Genomic DNA, 19,129 nt, shown 5'->3' with positions numbered 1-19,129 from the left:
GAGCTTCATATCCAGTGTTAACTACATGTAGGTAATGTCAGGTTAACTTTGGATCTTAGTGGTTATGTAACATTATCACCCACTGTCAATATGCCCTTGTGATGCTGCAGATGGAATTCCTTCTGTATCTAGTTTAAAGGTTGGTTTATAATGGATCTGCAATACCTGAGTTGTTCCAAAATGCAGGATCTGTTATACAGAAGTTCTGGGTATATGTTCCAATTATCAGTGTTGCCATGGTGATGCAGGAGGGTCACACTTTCTGCAAGAGAAGACACTCGGGTCTTGGACATAATCCAAACCTCAGTTGTTTTCAACTTGTTCCCTTTTTCACTGTAAAAGGAGAGGCACATGGATAACCCCTGAGTTGTATGTTTAACTGCAACCTCATTATATGGACTTCAGAAGGGTTTCATTTCTATTTTAACAGGATTTTGGGCAGCTACTGATATGAATTCCTTATCTGTGGTTCTTCTTCTGGGAGTTTGTCACTTGTTTAGCCAGCTTACAAGTTCTCACAGACATGATTCCCATGCAGTATTAATAGATCCATTCTTGTGTATTTGCTGGTTTAGTAGTTTATTCCATTGATCTACTCTCCCACTATTTTAAGGCTGATGCAGTGGCTGGAAAATCCATTGTACAAGATTTGACCTAAACCCAGCTTGTTCTACTTTATTCTTAAAATGTTATCGATGCTAAGATTATATTTCTCTGAATAAGGGAGAAGTACCAAACCACTGGCTTAAGGCAGTTGTGAGACCAGCGATAGCTTAGGCAGGGAATATATTCTGAGCACCACTATTTCCCCTCCTATAAGGATTTCTTTCCACCTTCCAGGTGTTTGTTGTAACACACATGAGAAGTTTCCCAGATTAGCTTACCTTCCATGAAGTTGGTAGAATGTTGGTGATGTGCTGTACCATTGTTTAAAAAAAATTACACAAACATTCAACTTGTTTCGCCAGAACTTTCACCAGTCCTTTTTTTTGACATCCTCTCTTATTGTCTGTTAAAATGAATCCTATGTCCCTGTGTGCCTAAGCCACTCCTGTAAACAGGTACTGCCTCAGAGTTTTGTGCTATATTTTTTCTAACCAAATTATCAACCTCCTAGCTGCATATTGCCAGGATGTTTAGAGTTTGGAAACTAGATGCAATTTTCATGGGTATGTTTTTAGACTGAGCAATATCATTGATTGCTTTCCAGTGTGATGTTTTTTTCACCATACATTTCAATCATTTACTTGGCAATATTTTTTTATCTACCCACTGGGTGGGACCCCTAAGGGTTATTAATTAAAACCAACTTTACAACAGGAAAACAGGAACAGACACACAAAATTTGATCTCCTTTTCTTGAGTTGATCGCTTGATAGTTAGCAGCCCTTAGTAAACAGCCAAGTTTTCAGGGAGTGAGTTAAATCACTTCCTATATTCTTCCCATAATGACCACATCACCCCCACCCATTTTCTCAAAGCCTTCTCCCTATGTCAGGGTCTGTTGATGGGTGAACTACAGCAATACCATAGAAAGTTCTGGCTTTCCAGTAGCACTTACAAAAGAACATGTTGAGTTCTATGATTCATTTTTTCCTATTCAATTTATAGATTAGACAAAAGAAAATTAACTAGTTTAATCTAAAGCAGACATTTTCTCTAAAGACGGAATACCTTAAAAAATTTGGCTGACATCTTAATAATTAAGAGACATGTAAATAAAGATTAAGTCATGCAGTTAGAAAAAGGATGTTGAAATTGTATCCTCAAGCACTGCTCTAGCTACTGAACTGACTGAAAAAGCTGAGTTCAGTGAGCAGGTATTAACATGAAGAAAGTGCAATAATTCTTTTCTCTCCTGGTGATTTTGTTTAACGGTGCCACCAAGGGTGAATATACTGCTGTTTACCTAAAACAATTGGTGGCAAAAATAAATCAAGAGCTCTTCTCTTTCTTACTGGTGTTCAGGATCATTAGGTAAATAGAAAAGGTTGCAGTATAATTAAATATCTTTCAGACCCATGTTCTTTGCTGTGTTCACCAAATGTCTTTTTTTCCTCTGAGAACTATCATCACTCTGTTCTCACTCTATCATCACACCTCACTCACATGACACAATGAATGTTGCTTCATATATTTTTTTCATGCTTATTTTAAATTATTCCATTAAGGAAAACAACTTTAAAGGGATGTTGTGTTCCTTCTTATCACTCAGCTGTTAAAAGTGGAATGATCAGAAGGCTTCACTGATCAGAAAACCTCCATTTTCACCAATTCTCTAAGTTTATTTTATCTTTCCATCCAATTATCTTTCATCTAGTAATTATGTACACTGAGCTCCATATGCTGTGCTAGCATGTCTGTTGCTGCAAACTCAAGTAGTGACTTTAAAACTAACTCTACACAGTATTGTTTTGTCCATTTTAGACTTGTGATATTTCTGATGTTAAGAGATTTGTGTCTAACATTAGCATGGACCTTTCTTCTTTGAATTATCTTTAACGTACAAGTTAAAAATTATTCTTGATCCCCCTGGAACATATATAATATGTATAATATATATAATATTTTATAGATAAGAGTTTTCAGAGATCAATGTACATATATGATGTTTTCTATGAGGTGGTCATAAACCAGAGAAAATGATTATAATTTTTAATTACCATTATAACTATAGAGATGATTAAAGATTCAATATCAACAGATTCAATACTAAAACAGTCTTCAGTTGGACTGTTGGACTTGTTTTGATTATAGTTTCATCAGTGCAGTATTTTTGAGAACATGAAAGACTTTGATATGTACTATATATAAGATAAAATAAGTCCATTCTAATTGTCCCTCTGGAACTGTGAGATTTTTGACAGTTTCAGAACTTTTACAATAATCAATACATTTTTTAAATTTTTAAATCTTTGCTTCCTTTTAAGCTAATATTTTAGTCCACTTCTTTAAAAATAGATACAAGCACAAATCTTCATAATTCATACTTTTAATAAAATTTCTGTTACCTATTTCACTTATTCAGTAATATTTCTATTGTTTTTTGGTTTTATCCTGAGTCAGCCATCCACTGAAATGGGTTGTGTTGAGATCTGTCTCTTTTAATGAAAAAATGATATTTTATTCTATCTCTTGCAATCTTAAAGAGGGTATCTAAAAAACCTGGTTTGATTAGAATTTCTGAAAAGGAGATAGGGAAATCAATACAAATAAAAGCACTGTTTCTTTACCACTTTGGAGTGAGAGAGCACTTCTGTTTTCTGGAGGAGGAATGACTACTTTTAATTCTTAATTTTTCTGAATTTTAGGTACAGAGTTGGCATCATCTATCCACGCTGAAAACTGCAGGCAAAGTTCAGCCTACCATAAAATGATTAGAAGCCTAAAAGACAACCAGCTTACTGTACAAGCCTACTTCAATTGTTACAGCTGTAAGTTTGATCTGACTGGCAGTGTCCCAGCCTCAAGAACACTTGAGCCATCACAATGGAGGGAAGCAAGAATTCATGAACAATGTTTCCTTTTCAGTATCCTGTGATCTGTGATTTAAACATTTCTCCAGCTTTGGAAACCTTACTGAATGTCACATGACAACATCACCTCAAACCTGTAATGAAACATCAGCAACAGGCTATTCTGATTCATAAATAATTCTCAGGTCTTTCAAATTTTCAGTCCAAGAAAAATATTAACGTTCTTATTTCTCCATCTTTTAAGATTTGTAAACTGCATTCCCCATGTTCCTCTTCTTTTAATGAATATGCAAAGAAGCTAGCAAAATCCACTGAAAAAACCTACTGATCATGAAAGATGCAATAAATGTTTCTGTAGATATATACTAGTTTGGGGCAGGCACAAAAAAAGTAAGAAAATTTATTGTATTTTTTTAAAATCCAAAAGTTTCAACTATTTCATTATGTATTTATTACATTATGTAACATGTTTTTTATATATTATTATGTATTTAAATTTTACTGTGGTTTTGTTTGATTGGGGTTTTTTTTGATTAAAGCTTTAGGAAACAAAAGAATTACTATGACCCAGAAATTAAATTAACAACTGACTGCAAGAGTTTAATATTTAGTTATTTTGGCTCGACTGGGCCTCATACAAGTTTCTGGGTGGCAATATATTTGTATTTTGGATTAGGCTTATTCAAATTAAATTGCTGGAAATAGGTCAAGAAACAAGAAAGGCTCAACCTTGATGAAGCTTTGGCAGCAGCTCTGCTGCATCTGTGTAGTGTTGTTGTGGGGCTCAATGGTACTACACCAGACAGTGATAATGAAGGGAACTGGGAGTCCTTCATTGTCCTTTTCCTCCTCTCATATCTGTACTCCACTACAACAGCTCTCCATAAGCTTCTAACAAATGGCAAATAAATGTCCTGATAATCACGGAAAAGTTGAAAACAGCTGGAAAACTGGAACAAAACATGCAAAAGCTTCTATTCAGTTGAAATGAGACATAACTGAATCATACTGCCAAAACTATCTACTCTTCAGTGGTTTGTTAGCAACATGGGCTTTCTGCATTTCAAATGCAGGTGTTAGCACTAGTTGCTGTAACATATAAACATTTTTTTTACAAATGGATATCACAATACAAAAGCAATTTCTTTTTAACTTCTAACAACTTAGTCTTCTATTGAAGTAGTAAGATTCTTAAGTTCATTTATTTGTCTGAATTTTTTGTTTGCTTGCTGTGATTTACATAACCAAGATGAAAAAAACCAAGGAGATATAAGTGGCTAGTCTCTACAGACTGTCCACATCAGCATTTTCTCAGCACTGGGGTAGGGAAGCAATTTCTGAGAAACTGTTTTTCTTCTAGGCCAAATAAGTAATAAATAATCAAAAGATAAATAATGAAAAAGAATGCAGCAGGATTTATTAGCTGAGTCATACCACTGCCAGGTAGGCGGTACAGTACAGTAATAAGGATAGTGCTACACTTTCAAGAATAATATAAGAATATACTATGTGTAAATCTTCTGGAATGCAGACAGCAAAATAAAGCCCCCTATAAAAACTTGATTTTTATCTTGAAAAAAGGAAATCCAAAGGTCACAGGGGTTTTGATAATATTTTTTTTTCTTAGGTATGCAAATTATAAGGCAAGTTTTGCCTAATATGAAGTTCCACAGTTTGGGAAAGAAGGCAAGTAATTTGTGATTGTAGTTCTAGACAAATAACTTCCTCTTACTAGATATTTAAAATATATATTGATTCAATTCAGTCTTTTCTTGAAGGAAGAAAGCTTTTGTCTGTTTTCTTTTGGCTCAAACATTTTTGAGAGCACTATGATTATTTAATGACTCTTCCTTTGCAAACAAATCCTAGCCAAATAATAGATATGTCTGTTTATGCTGTACTCAAAAAGTATTAAAGAAAATATACTTGAATAGATATTTCTTGTTGATAAAGCACATTTCCAAAACATGAGCAGCATCATTAACTCTCTATTAGAACAGTAAAAACCCCAACTGTTGAAGGTTATTCATACGTTATAATTAATTAAAAGCTAAATTATTGTCTGTCTTTGTCTTTTTTAGGAGTGAAATTAGATGATGAATCAAAGCATTAATTTAGACTCCATTCAGAAACAAATGGAAGAGATAGAGGTTTTTGGGACCCAACCAACACAACCTGATAAATTAGATAGATGTTGGCAACCAGGTGACCATCTGTTTCATTCAAATCTTCCATCCCAAAGTTTCTACCCAAATTCACCTCATTATGCACATATGCATACAAGTTACAGCAGTGATTGGGAAATTTTTGAAGCAGTAAAAATTCAGGAACTGGAGGAAGTCAAAGCCAGAGCTGCCCAAATGGAGAAGACCATGCGCTGGTGGTCAGATTGCACTGCTAATTGGAGGGAGAAATGGAGCAAAGTTAGAGGAGAAAGAAATAAGGCACGAGAGGAAGCAAGACAATTGAGAATCAAACTAGACAGTGTCATAAAAGAGCTAAGTGTGCTTAAAAAAATAAATCAGGATTTAGTAAGTGAGAAGGAAAACTTAGAAAATGGAACTGCTTGGAAAACGGAATGCTATTGCTCAGAAATATCCTGTATTAAAAAAGACCAAAGCCTATTAATGTTTCTGGAACCAGAACCTCCGAAAGACCTAACCAAAATCATCAAAATTACTGGGGCAGAAGACACAAAGAAGGTAAAGAATGGGAAATATTTTTTGTGGTTCATGAAGATGTGATAAAGTATGGATTTTTATGTAGAAATGGGATTTTTCAAGATTTTTGACCAAAATACTGCCTGATCCATTCACTAGCAAAACCCTTCAGCCCCCAGACCCACCCATCTAAATATTTCTAATCCAGAAAAATAAAGAAAACAATTCATACCCTTCCACACTACATTAGACACTTAAGGAACAGAGGCAGACTGTTATATCCAATAATTTACCATATTGTTTTGATTCTCTCTCATGTTTTACGGTAACAGGTTACCTCTCTTGTCTGAATTAATCATGTTTTGTATACTTACATTCTTTCTCCCCTCCAAAAAAGCATATTAGGTTCTTGACTTCTAAAGAACCTAAAATCTAAAATCATTTAATTCTCTCTGAACTTCAGAAGTGTGGGAAGAGGTAGGCAATTCTTTTGCAAATGTTCAAGACTTTTTTTATTTGATAATGAAAACAATTAAATCATTATATAGAATAAAAAAATCAAGTATCAGCATTGTTTTGACAGCTCCTAGCTTTACACAAAAGATCCAGGTACATTCATCAAAAATTGAAGTATTTGTTCATGTTTAACTACCTTTAATTCTGTGCCTTGGAATGCACTATATAGTCTTCATAGACAGCACCATGTAAAAATCTTTACTTGTTTTCTGATAGATGGCAGTATTTGTAGATATAGGTAATTTTTTTTTCACACATTGAAGGAAAATGTTTTTCCCTGCATTTTTGAAAGCAGGAAAGTTTTTACTTTGATTCAAGGGAAATTGCCAAGATCTTAGATCTGTATGTATTCTGTTTTGGAAATTTTACACTCTAATGCATATTAACAGTATTATATTCCTGTGAAATCTGGGGAAAAAATAAAACAAAAAAGGTAATGTTAGTAACAAGAATAAATTTTGCCAAAAAAGAACACCTTTCATATTTTCAGTCAGACAAATGTGCCATTAGAAGGAAATACCACAAAATATACTTTAACTATTTTTCCTTAGTATAAAATTTTTTCTACTTAAAAAATGAAAGTTTATATGTGAATGGGAAACATTTTTATTTTTCAGTGGTTTCTAGTATTTTCTGATGTAAATTTTGGGTATTATTCTAAAAACTCAAAACAACATAGTGATGTGAAAGAGGATTGTCAGTAAACTGCTAAAATGAGATTAGATTTTAAACAAATTTCCTCAGCTATGGTAAAGCAAATATATTTCTAAGGGAAACTTGTTTATAAGAGACATTCAGTCTTCCTCAAAAATGTGTATTTTACTTTTAATTTTTTTCCAATTTTGATATTAGTTTTTCTAGTGTTTTGTATGCAAAACACGTATCTTCAAAATAGATATCTATATACTTTGTTCCTTATAAAAAACTTGTGTAAGCCTGCTTCAACATACTTTACATAAAAAGTTTGAGTTCCTAATGTAAAGTTTCTCAGTAAATTATTTGTATGGATAAATTGCATTGCTAGTTTTATTAGTCCCAAGATTCTGTCTTCACCAGAGTTATAGCCAAAAAAAGAGAAATTGAATATATTTCCTTTGTAAAGACATGTTTGAAGTATTTTGGATATGAAGCTTTTCATAACAGAAGCTGTGAGATATTACAAAGTTACAGTTATTTAAATATACTGATATTTTTGCACCTTCTACCCATATACAGTCCAATTGTCTAAGATGTTACCTATTTACTTTTTTTCTCCTATATTCCTTAAATGTCTAGAAGAGCCTTGGTAGGCCCTGCTAGAGCTATGTTAGACTTTTTCCTTCACTTATGTTTTTCTCAGGTGTCATATTTTTGTTTTCTCAGGATGTAAACAAAGACCAAAGCAATGACAACAAAACAATCACCCCAAAGCCTCCCAATTTCTTCTCCAATGGACTTCCCAGCAACTTTTTGGAGGAACCTGAAATATGTTTGGGTACTACAGCTAAGACAACAGAGAATGATTTAATACATGTATCAATCTTAAATTTGCATTTGGCTGAGATGAGGAAAATCCTACAGAAGGAAAGAGAGTAAGTGCAAAATATATCCTACTTTTGGAATTCTCATAGAGGGGTTGAAGACAGTTTTTAAAATAGATATGGTGATGTTGGCATTTAGTGCTCATATCTTCTAAACTTTATTCATTGCTATTTGCAAGGCTTTAATAAGAATTTAGAGAAACAATTCAGCAAAGTGTGAACAGTTGTTTTCTTTGGCTTCTCTGTCATTTAAATAAGAGGTGTCCCATACAAATATGTAATCTGGTATTGATGCAGTGATATTTAATGTATGTTATAACCAGTTATTGGAGTGCTTTGTGCACAATAACAAATTTTCATATACTCTACGAGCAGACTTTGAAAGAGTCCAACTGTAGAATGGCAAAGGCTGTTTTTGAATTCAAAATATATGAATCAGCCAGCAAAATTCTGTTAACCTCTTCACTTGTAGCAAAGTCTGTGTTAAAAGCCTGTAACAAAGAGGGAGTTACAGATTTATTGTACACTTATGTAGCATATCAAATTTGCCTGACATAAATACTAAATGTATATTTTGGTGGCCTAAAAGAAGTTTTATGCTGCATAAATGATCCAAATTGAGAAAGATTGAATCTCACCAGAAATACTTTCCAAGGAAACATGGAGCATGTGATGTATGATGATGTAGTAGCAGACTTCAGGCTGTAATTACAGGGGATGGTAATTTCAAAATCAGTTGAAGTTAATTAGAAAATTAAAAGGAAGAAAATGCCCTGTGTATTGCAAATACAGTCAACACTTTCAGTTCAGAGAGTATTCAATGGTAAACTGTGCTGAAGAATTTCCTTCCTGTCAGTTTATTTCACATTTCCTGTCTTTTTATTTAATGACTGTCATGTACATAGTACAGGTCTGAGGTAAAAAATCCTTTCAATTCCTAACTAATATTTAATGTGCTTTTTTATATGAATTAAATAGTTGTAGAAAGCATACAATAATTCTCTAGTTGAATCATATAGCAGAAGATGGCTGTGCTCTCTCTCCTTGAAAGGTATTTCATTTGCCTGTGAAAGCAAATATATGTGTGAGTTAGGAGACTGATGCCTCACATACCCATTTTCCTGGGGTAGAAATATTTAGGGGCCTGGGTACTTCATCAGCAATGAAGTATGCATACATATATAATAACTTTCTTTTAGAAAATGGATAATATTTCCACTCACTTTTAGTCACTTCTCAGGCAAAACTTTAATATGTTTTGGTTTGTCTGTTTGTTCACATGCCTCTCTAACCAATTTTTAGCTGTACTTCACAAAGACAGATTTTTTCATTTATTCCTTTTTTCATGTGTTTACTTTTTCATTTTTTTCATTTATGAATAATTTCATATTCATTTATTTTATACTGCAGTATAAGACAATAAATTTACTGGCACACAGTTAGAACCAGGGCACGTTTATAACATGCAACATGTGGCAGTGCCAACCTCAGGCAGCAAAAATGCTCACCGAGCTGTGATTGCACATAACAGCAGGGATTGGTACAACAACTCCTTCTCCAGGGGGGCAACATTTCCTGCCTGCAGAGATGTTATGCAAGCAGAAGATATGCAACTTCTAAGTATGAAGCAACTATATTTGGCAATGCAGACAGTCAATAGCTAGGAATAATGTTACTAGGATAAGTATTCTAATAGCCACCAGTCTCTTGAGATAGCTGATGAATCTGTATTAAGCAGGCTGTCACCTGCTAGCTCAGAAAGGGTTGGTCTCCACCACTCTGTAGAATTGGCTGATTTTGCCATATTTCCAACTTCAGATTTCCAGTTTTCTCTCTTAGGTTTTGTTCTTGCTCATGTCAGTATTTTTACTCCTGTATTCTGGAGTTGCTAGTAATGACTATCTCAACAATCTCACCCCGTTTGCATTTTTATTCCCCTTATCTTGTGTGGCTCTAGCTTAAGTATTTTCTCACAGCTTCTTTCTCACAACTTAGCAATTTTCTCAGTGAACTCGAGCCAAGAACACACAGCTGTGTTGCATCAAAAGCAAACAGATAATAGACAGCTTGAACCCTAAGGCCAGAGGTTACTTTAGCAGTCAGTATGATCTTACTCATACAGCAGAGGACTTCTCAGCAGTTCCCTTGTTTATATGCAGCACCCTGAACTCTGACTGCATTTTTCTAGAGTCAAGTTAGCTTATGCAAATCCAGTGTTTGAATTTCCCTCTAAGTTACCTAACTAGTAACCTTCTTGGTTTCCCAACTCTCTCTGTAAGGTATTTTGCTTTTTCACCCTGAGAAGACTTCTGCTTTTTGCATTCTGCTTAGAGCTATCATCAGTAATGTTGACATAACCTTATGCACACAGATCAGGCTTTGCAAAGGACAAAAGGAAAGAAGGTCTAAAAGAAATAAAAGTAAAGAGATGAAAATTTATGTTTTGACATTCAAAAAATATCTTGCCTTGGGTTTGCAGTGTAAAATTACACACCAACATTCTCTACTAGGTACTAATGGCTCACATCAATTACACATTTGAGGTCCATTAGCATGAATGGAAATTACAAACCTTATAAGTGGCTCAGCATTTTGCATAATCATTTGCTTAAAATAGATATCTTTTGTCATCAAGATTGTAATTTTGGATCAGTGTTCTCATCTAAATTGTCTTCTAGTTTTAAGATAGTAATTTGTTCTGTTTGAACTTAAAAGTGTTTATTTCCTCTAAAACCAAAAGCCCACAAACTAGTTGACTGCTAGTTGATAATATCAAAGAAGAACTTCTTAAGACTGGCTGGGTAATGCAGACAATGGATACAAAAGGCTCTGACTAAGCAACAAAAAAATCCTCTTTTTTCCTACGAGGATCACTGAACACTGGCACTGGTTTCCCAGGAAGGTTGCTGAGTCTGCGTCCTTGGAGAGATTCAAAAGGCATCTGGACATGGTCCTGAGCAATCAGTTCTAGGCAACCCTGCTTGAGCAGGGGGTTTGCACCAGATGGCCTCCTTGGGGTCACTCTCAACCTCAACTATTTTCTGTAATTCTGTGATTTAATTAGATAATGAGTTAAAATGTCTCCTTACAAGATCCATGAAACATGCTCTGAACTTGATTCTAGTAAGTTGCTTCTGATGTCTGCTATATTCTTTCTTCCACTCTTTGTTTTCTTTATTTAAATAGTAATCTTTATGTAATCAGAATAATTTCTTTCAATTAGTGGTATCAGAGGGAAGTGATCTCACTTAATTACTGTAACACAAAACAAAACTAGTGTCTTCTAAATAAGCAAAACATACTGTACATTCCTGTTTTACTTTTCAGAATAGACCATTTCTGAGGACTTTTACTGCATTCAATACAGTCAATAGGCAATTATTCAAAGTATTAGAATGCCATCTTTCATGCTTTCACTTTCCACTGTATTAAATGTCCCACTAAGAATACTCTTAGTTCCCCAATGAAGTCATGATATCATTCCAATGAAATATCCCATCACTTTGAAAGCAAAATGGTTGAGTTGAAAGGCATGAAATACATATTGCTCCATTTTGCTTTGTGAGTAATGGTGTTTATTTTCTTACTGTAATGTTATGGGATTTCTAGGTCCTTGCTAACATAAGCTGTGCTATATACTAAATCTAGGCAGAAAAAGGAGATCCCTGATTCAAGAGCATTAGGTTTAGGTATAAAAGAGGAGAGAAGGAGATATTTCACTATAGTGGATTGCTTCATTAGAGTAGCTGACATTGCTTCCAGGACGTGAGTCAGTCCAGTCAGAGGCAACTCTTGTTATCTCTGTGCAAGCCTGCAGTCTGCTGCATAGAAATGTCCCAGACAAATTCCACCAATACACTTTGCTTTAATATGTGAATATTTAAACCAAATATTCTCAAAATATAGTTCTAGTAAGCCTGGCAATAACATCTTTGTTAAAAATGTGGAAAAATTATGTTAGCCTCCATTAAAATAGAATATTACTACTGTGGCACACAACAGTTTCTTTAATTGCCAAGTATTAGAATTTTCTTTTCAACTATTTCATATTTTTCACATTGTACAGGCATAGTACTTCTACACTAAATATTACATTTTCCTAAAATTCTTCTAGCAGTTTCTTCCAGGAGCTATTATTTTTTAAAACATGAAATATACATCTTTTAATATTATTTTTTTTACACTTAACATAAATCATCTTTGTTTCTGGTCTTTATAGTGTATATTTCCCCCTGTGTGTTTAATCTGCTGTTTGTACTAAATACAAGTGATGTAATATGTTTTCTTTGAGGATCTTCACTAATGTGAAGAAACTTGTGATAAATTAGGTGGCCTGAACCACTAACTGAAGTAAAATTTTCTTCAGTTTATCCCAAAATTTTATTTCATTTAAAGTTTCAATACTGTACTACTGGATTTCTGTTTTCTCTTTAACTATTATTTTTATTAATATTTTGGACTAATTATGCAATGATAATAAAAGTTTCTAGAAAAGCCAAGATATAACATTGACAAAGGCAGCATGACTCAAGCTATGAGAAGGAAATTCAAAGTAATTTTTGTTCTGTCAGCCTCAAAATTATACAATGCTAAATTTTAAAATACTTTTTTAGAATGAATGTATTTCTGGAGAAAGAAATGGAAAAGATGGAAAATGAATTATTTTGTTGGAAATGGAAATATGAAGAACTGAGACAAACCAAACTGGAAATCCTGAAACAGGTATGTTAGTAGTAAATTATTATCACATGGAGTTAGAAAGAAAATTTAGACTTCCAATTTCCTGTGTTGTAGCTGAGTAAAATTGCATCCAGGGTTTATGAATGTGATAAATCCACCATTTATCAATGATTATTCTGTGTAGCCAGGTGGGAGGGACCTGGTGGGGGTGAGTGGATGCTGCCACGGCAGCACAGGTGCTGGGGAGCTGTGAGAGTGGCACCGGGATGGCTCCACAGGCTTCCAGAAAGGACCAGGCAGAGGTGGCAGGTTCCATGCCCCTTCCCATGTGTGGTGAGGCTGGTGGTCCCAATGTACAGCAATGTGTGATCAGGGTCCAGTGTGCCCTGTGTTCAGAGAGAAAGGGCCCATGTGGGATAAGGGAATGTTCAGGAAAGCCCTGCCACCCTTCCTGAGAGGCTGGAGAAATAGAGCAGTAGAGGTGTAGAAATTGCCTGAAAAAATGTGTTGTCCCCATCAACCTGGACAAGGAAGTAAGGCTGGGCAGGATTAGAGAAGGCAAAGAGGAGATTAACAAGATCTTCATAGGGATCCAGAGATAAAAAAGTCTGAACCACATGGGAGGGGCAGCCAGAGGCTGTGAGTTTCACAGTGAATTGAGTCCCACAGTAGGAGGGCTGGAAAGGTATGTTCTCTAGCAACTGTAGGATTGCTCTTTTTCCAGATCTGCAGTTCAAAAGTGAAGTAAGAGAAGAGAGCAATAACTTGTGAGGCACCAGAGCCAGCCTTAACACACACCATGCATTAACATCAGAAGGAAGCAGCAAGTGGCAGTAGTAGGAGGCTTGCTCCTGTGAGGATAGAAACCCCTGTGCTCCCCACTTGCTTTTTGGAGGTTTATGTGGCTTGCTGTGGGCTAGGATCCAGAAAATTGCAGAGAGATTGCCAAGGTCTGTCCAGTCCATAGACTGCTATGCTGCTACTCATCCCGATGGGCACCAGCTAGGAGCATATTGGGAATGATCACAGAGCTCTGGGTTGAGGTCATGGGGACCTGAACTAGGAAAGGAAGCAATGAGAGATTACAGACCACAGTGAAATAAAGAGGTGGTCAGCTGGAAAACATAGGGCATAGGTTGATAGGAGCATGAAAGACTTCAGGAATGATAAAACAATGTGAAGGGACACTCGCCTCAAATGTTGATTAAAAAATGCACACATCCTAGGAAACAAGCAGGGAGAATTAGAGCTGTATGTGGTTACAGAACTACAATGTTGGAATGATTCAAATGCTGTGCCAAGTCCATGCAGCTGGAGTACTGTGAAGGACTTCTAGAAACACTGGCAAGGAAGGGCTGAGGGAATGGAAGTTGCCCTCAGATCTAAAAGCAGCTCAGCTCTTTTGAGGTCTCCAGAAGGATGGGGGACAATCAGACTTGTGAATTTAGGATCAGAGGGCAGGCCAGTGAGGGTGTCATTGTGGTAGGAGTTTGTTACAGACCACCTAATTAGGAAACAAAAAAGTGTTTAAAGAACACAGATCTCAGAGTTGTAAATCCCAGTTCTCGTGGGTGACTACAGCTGCTAGAAAGTTAGAATAGCTGGTGCAATCACAAAGATTTCAGTGGGGTTTCAGGAATAAATTCTTGCTGAAGGCTAAAAAGTGGTGATGAATAGCTGGATCTGCTGTTGACTAATATGAAGGAAACTAGCTGGTTATGAGATGATGAATAATTTCCTCCTCTGTGGTAGCTTTGAAATAGCAGTGTCAGTCACCCTAAAAGAAGAAAGGCAAGAAGCAGAGTACAGACTCTGAACCTAAGGAGAGCAGGATATTGCCTTAGTCAGGGAACTGCTGGGAAGGCTCCCTTGGGGGGCAACTCTGATAGGTAAACAAAGGAGTCAACCCAACCTGTCAGGCCTTGGAGTACGACCAAGTTTTGTCCTAATACTCAGGAGAACAGGTAGATGCACCAGGAGACAGATTTGGCTCAGCAGGGCACTCATGGCGGAGGTCTGACGCCAGAAAGCAATGTACTTTTACATTGAAGGAGTAATTTAAGAACATTGCCTGGTTGTGTTGAATTTGTGTTAGGAAATACATGTTCATTTCAATCTGTGTCCATGATTAGAAGAATAAAAAATATTTGTATTGCAGTTTTCAGGTTTTAGCTTTCAGGACAATGGATAGAGGACTCTTTGGTCCAACAAAACTCAAGATGTATGCTTGTACAGCTAAACATAGATGGTGAATTTAAATTGTCCTATGAATTTAATATCTCCAATTTTGAATAATGGAGGGAATTTAATTAGTTTTCTTTCACGTTCTGGAAAGAATTGCTAGCAGTCTATTAAATCTCAAGTTCCAGTTAATAGGTGATGCATATGCAACGCAGCAGCAAACCAATATCTATCTTTCATATTTGAGTTCCTTTAAATTTTAGTTCTTTATTTTCTGTTTGCTCATTAAGTAGGATTTTAGCTTGTAATATTTGTGCCAAACAGAGGAACTCTACGTTTAGTTAATAGTTTTGCTTAAGAAATTTAATCTTCATGAAATGCTTTATGACACTGTCATCAGGAATAGAACAACAGGAAGTAAAAATTTTCTGAGAATTCAGTGGAGATAGAGAACAATATTTATGCATTTGCATGTCTACATATATGTGTTTCTGTTTTTTTCTTGAGAACATGCTCAATTGCTTTAATTACTAACAGGAGGTAATATTTTAAGCTTTCTTTTCAGCTTCTGACATTTATGACATAAATCTCATTTTTAAATTGCAGAAAAAAACACTGATCTGGATGAATCTGACTAATCTGAATGAAATTATTTATGTCAGTGGAGGGGGTTTCTGTAAGTGGAAACTCTACTGAAATAAACCAAACCTTGTATGTTGACAACATAGATGTGAATATTACTCACTATATATTACTGTTGAGAAATGGATGCTGGAACAACAGATAAGAATTTTGACAGTGAAAAATTTGAAAGTGGAATAAAGCAAAGTGCAGACATCTACTAGGCTAAGCATGGAATCTGATTCCAAGATAAATTTCCAATATTAAATCACAAAGGAATTTCTAGATTAAAAGCAGTTCAATCATTACATCTGGATTATTTTCATGTCCTTGACTAAATTAATCTGCTATTTCCTTTGGTAGATTGCCTAACAGTCCCACTGTGAATGTGAAAAAAAAGTGCTTGGTTTGCAAGTGACAGTGCCACTGCAAATTAAACCATTTTTAGGAGTGGATAGCTCTTCTAGCCTTTTGGAAGTTGGAGAGATTTTGGGGAATGTTAGAAACTTCACAGCTGTCAAGACTTGATTATTAGCGCTCCCAGTAACTAATCACTTTCTTTAGTTACTTTCATTAAAAGACAAGTATTTACTCATCTTGGAATAAACTAAATATGGAAAGCCTTGGTGATCTTGATGATTGTCGTTTTAACATATTATCCATTCAGCATCAATTTGGAAGTTGCAAATAAGTTTTCAGTATATTGAGCTCATTAAAAAAAGTAGCAAAGTGACAATCTATGATCGTAGTAACCATGAGCATTATAGGCAGCTTTGTGTGACACTAGCATTGATCTTGACTTGTTTGGGGTCGTAAATTAGACCATTTTAACAGGTACAATAGAAAGTTGCGTTTGGTGTTGTAACTGATAATTTCTTTGTTCTAAGAATTCTGTTCATCCATTAAAAGATATAAAACACTTTGATATTTTAAAAACAAGAAAGAAATTACTCAGTATAAAATTACACTAATTGTTGTATTTGCATGAGTATCTACAGAAAGGCAAAAATTGTTTGAAAGGCTGTTGAGTAAATAAAGAGTATTGACATTAGATATACTTGGGTTTAAAGTAAACTTTGTTGGAAAGAGTAGGGAATCTTTAAGTTCTCTGAAGAACATGAAAATTTTTACATCCATAATTTTGCTTGTTGAAATGTCCCCAGGAATGGAGTATCCAATTTTTTCAGATACAGTTTAGTTTTCAGCTCAATTAACCATCAGTCTGAGAAACACAAAAATTATGTATGAGTTTGATTAGTTAGGTCTGTGGACTCTGGAAAACAAAGCAAATCCTTGGTGTGTTGCTGTGATTTGTAAACACAGAATTGGAGTCAGCAAGCCTGTTGAAGTTTTAGGTTATAGAATGATCATTTTATCTTATGTACAATACAACATTCTTGTTTATACTCATTGCAAATCTTCCTCAAAATTTTATATCCATCCTTATAAATCCTGAATGATGTGCTTTTCTGGTCATTTAAGAGTTAAATAAGATGGAATATTTACAAAACTATCCTGAAAAAAGTGGAAAAATGCATGTACTACTATAGTCCACTGGTGTGCACTGTAGACTTACAAATGCCACTATAGGCAGTGCAGGTCTGTGTTTAAAAGAATTTTCAGTTAGCTGAAGTACAGAATGTACTCTTCCTCTATATTAATTAGTGCTTTGGTAGTTAATGGGGGAAATTCATATCCCTCTTTGTCGGATATGAGGTAAAAAATACACTAATTGGTAGTTAAATCCTCCTGGAACATCAGTGATAAAAAAGTATACCTAGATAAAAAGGAACACAAGCTAAACGAACATTTTGTATATTTGGCAGAGACATTTCTGTTCTTCCTCTTTTTTTTTTTTTTGTTTACAATTGAAAGTAAGTCACCAGTTATTGATTTTGTGATAGAGCCAAAAAAAAACACCTTTAAACATTTTTTAAAACAAATGTTTTCTGTTCTCTCTTTCAGTATATAGATGTTTTACACTATATTACAACAATCTATGTATTGCTACTTAGGAGCATTACTTTCTTTAAGAGATTGTGAATGTTTTCCTACTTGTTGTTCCCAGGTGAAGGAAGCTCCACTGATATAAGTGAAGCTTCTGGATAAATCACATCTTCTCCTATCACTGTAAACATTTAAATGCTCTTTAAAGTGCAACGGCCTATTTGGAGGCTCAGGTTGAAAACAGGTAGATCTTGGTAAAGACTCTGAATGATTTCTATCCTCTCCAGAAATCTTTATTCTGAAGTTACCTTATAGTGTGAAGGTGCTACACAGCTGTTTACCTGAAATTGCTTTTTTCATTCACTTAGTACATTTATGAAATAGAAAAGCGATACTCTTATAATCTTAGAGAAAATTTAGATACATATAGTAAGATCATCCATTCTGCCACATACTCTTCACCTGACTCAAAAAATGCCTTCTGACTGTTCCTCGAATCCTGCAGAAAGAATAGTAATTATCAGACATAAACCTGAATGGCTGTACTGGCTCCTGTGAATTACTCTGTTTAATTTCTTACCTAAGATGCCCAGAAATGTTGAGTACTTTGCATGGCTATCATAGGAAAACAATTCTGTACAAAAAAATTTTATAGTGCTTTTATAGAGACTAGACAGTAGTCTATTTTAGCATGCTAAGGGAGTTTTTATAAAGTTTGATATCAGAAGCCTCAAGGCTGAGATTTAAAATATCACTAGGCAATTTTCTGTAAACAACATCTGAATTATTTGAGAATGCAAATTATTTCATAGACTGGAATCTTGGTGCAGTTAATTTTCCTGTAATAAAATCTCATTATTTTTAGACTAGGTCTAGAATTTTGAGTGTTCCTGTGTAAATTATAATAAATGACAGGTGGTCAGACAGTAAGGACAGAATTCTGTATTGTTGCTTCAGCAGCAATTCTTGCAAAGAGTTAACTATTCTTTACACTCTTTTCATATATCAGGTCCCCGTTCATATTTAGTTTTATCTCTGGAAATGACATACTTAATGTTCTTAGTGTCCAGCATAAAGTATAATTTGTCATACTGTGTAAAATTAAGGTTCCATTTGATGTTTATTTTTCCACAAATCTAATTTGGAAAGTGCAGGATAAGCCTTTAGTTTCATTGACATTTTTGCTCATACTGGCTTCTGACAAGATATTTAAACTCCATTGAGTCATACTTGCCAATATTTTCTCTGTCTTCATTACACAATTTGCATTGAAAACACCAAGCAAGACAAGAATTATTTATTGTTTATTTTTTATTTAAGGACAAGTGAGAGATGAAAAGTTATTTCTGTGAGAAAGCATGTTGAGAAGGAACGTGTGCATGCTGAAACATATTTCTGCACACAGATTTTCTGTGAAAGGAGCACCATGCCTAAATGGCACCATTTGAGGAGGTTTGTTTAGCCTGTTCTGCCACTGGCAGAAAGTAGAACTTGGTGGTGAAACGAGGAATACAAGGGAGGAATGTGC

The 19,129-nt window shown here is 35.0% G+C and overlaps 1 protein-coding gene across 1 annotated transcript in view; it reads left to right on the top strand.

Annotated features, from left to right (window-relative positions):
• The first annotated feature begins 5,749 nt into the window (after nucleotides 1-5,749).
• Nucleotides 5,750-19,129, top strand: part of CCDC102B (coiled-coil domain containing 102B) — a 125,904-nt gene continuing 112,524 nt past the window's right edge. Inside the window, exons 1-3 of the mRNA XM_036395903.1 lie at nucleotides 5,750-6,178; nucleotides 8,015-8,223; nucleotides 12,786-12,894. Coding sequence (XP_036251796.1) covers nucleotides 5,750-6,178; nucleotides 8,015-8,223; nucleotides 12,786-12,894 — 747 coding nt within the window. The remainder of the gene's footprint in view (nucleotides 6,179-8,014; nucleotides 8,224-12,785; nucleotides 12,895-19,129) is intronic.

Source organism: Molothrus ater, chromosome 1 (genome assembly GCF_012460135.2).
Source record: "Molothrus ater isolate BHLD 08-10-18 breed brown headed cowbird chromosome 1, BPBGC_Mater_1.1, whole genome shotgun sequence".
Classification (NCBI taxonomy): domain Eukaryota; kingdom Metazoa; phylum Chordata; class Aves; order Passeriformes; family Icteridae; genus Molothrus; species Molothrus ater.
This window is presented reverse-complemented; position numbering and strand designations above follow the sequence as displayed.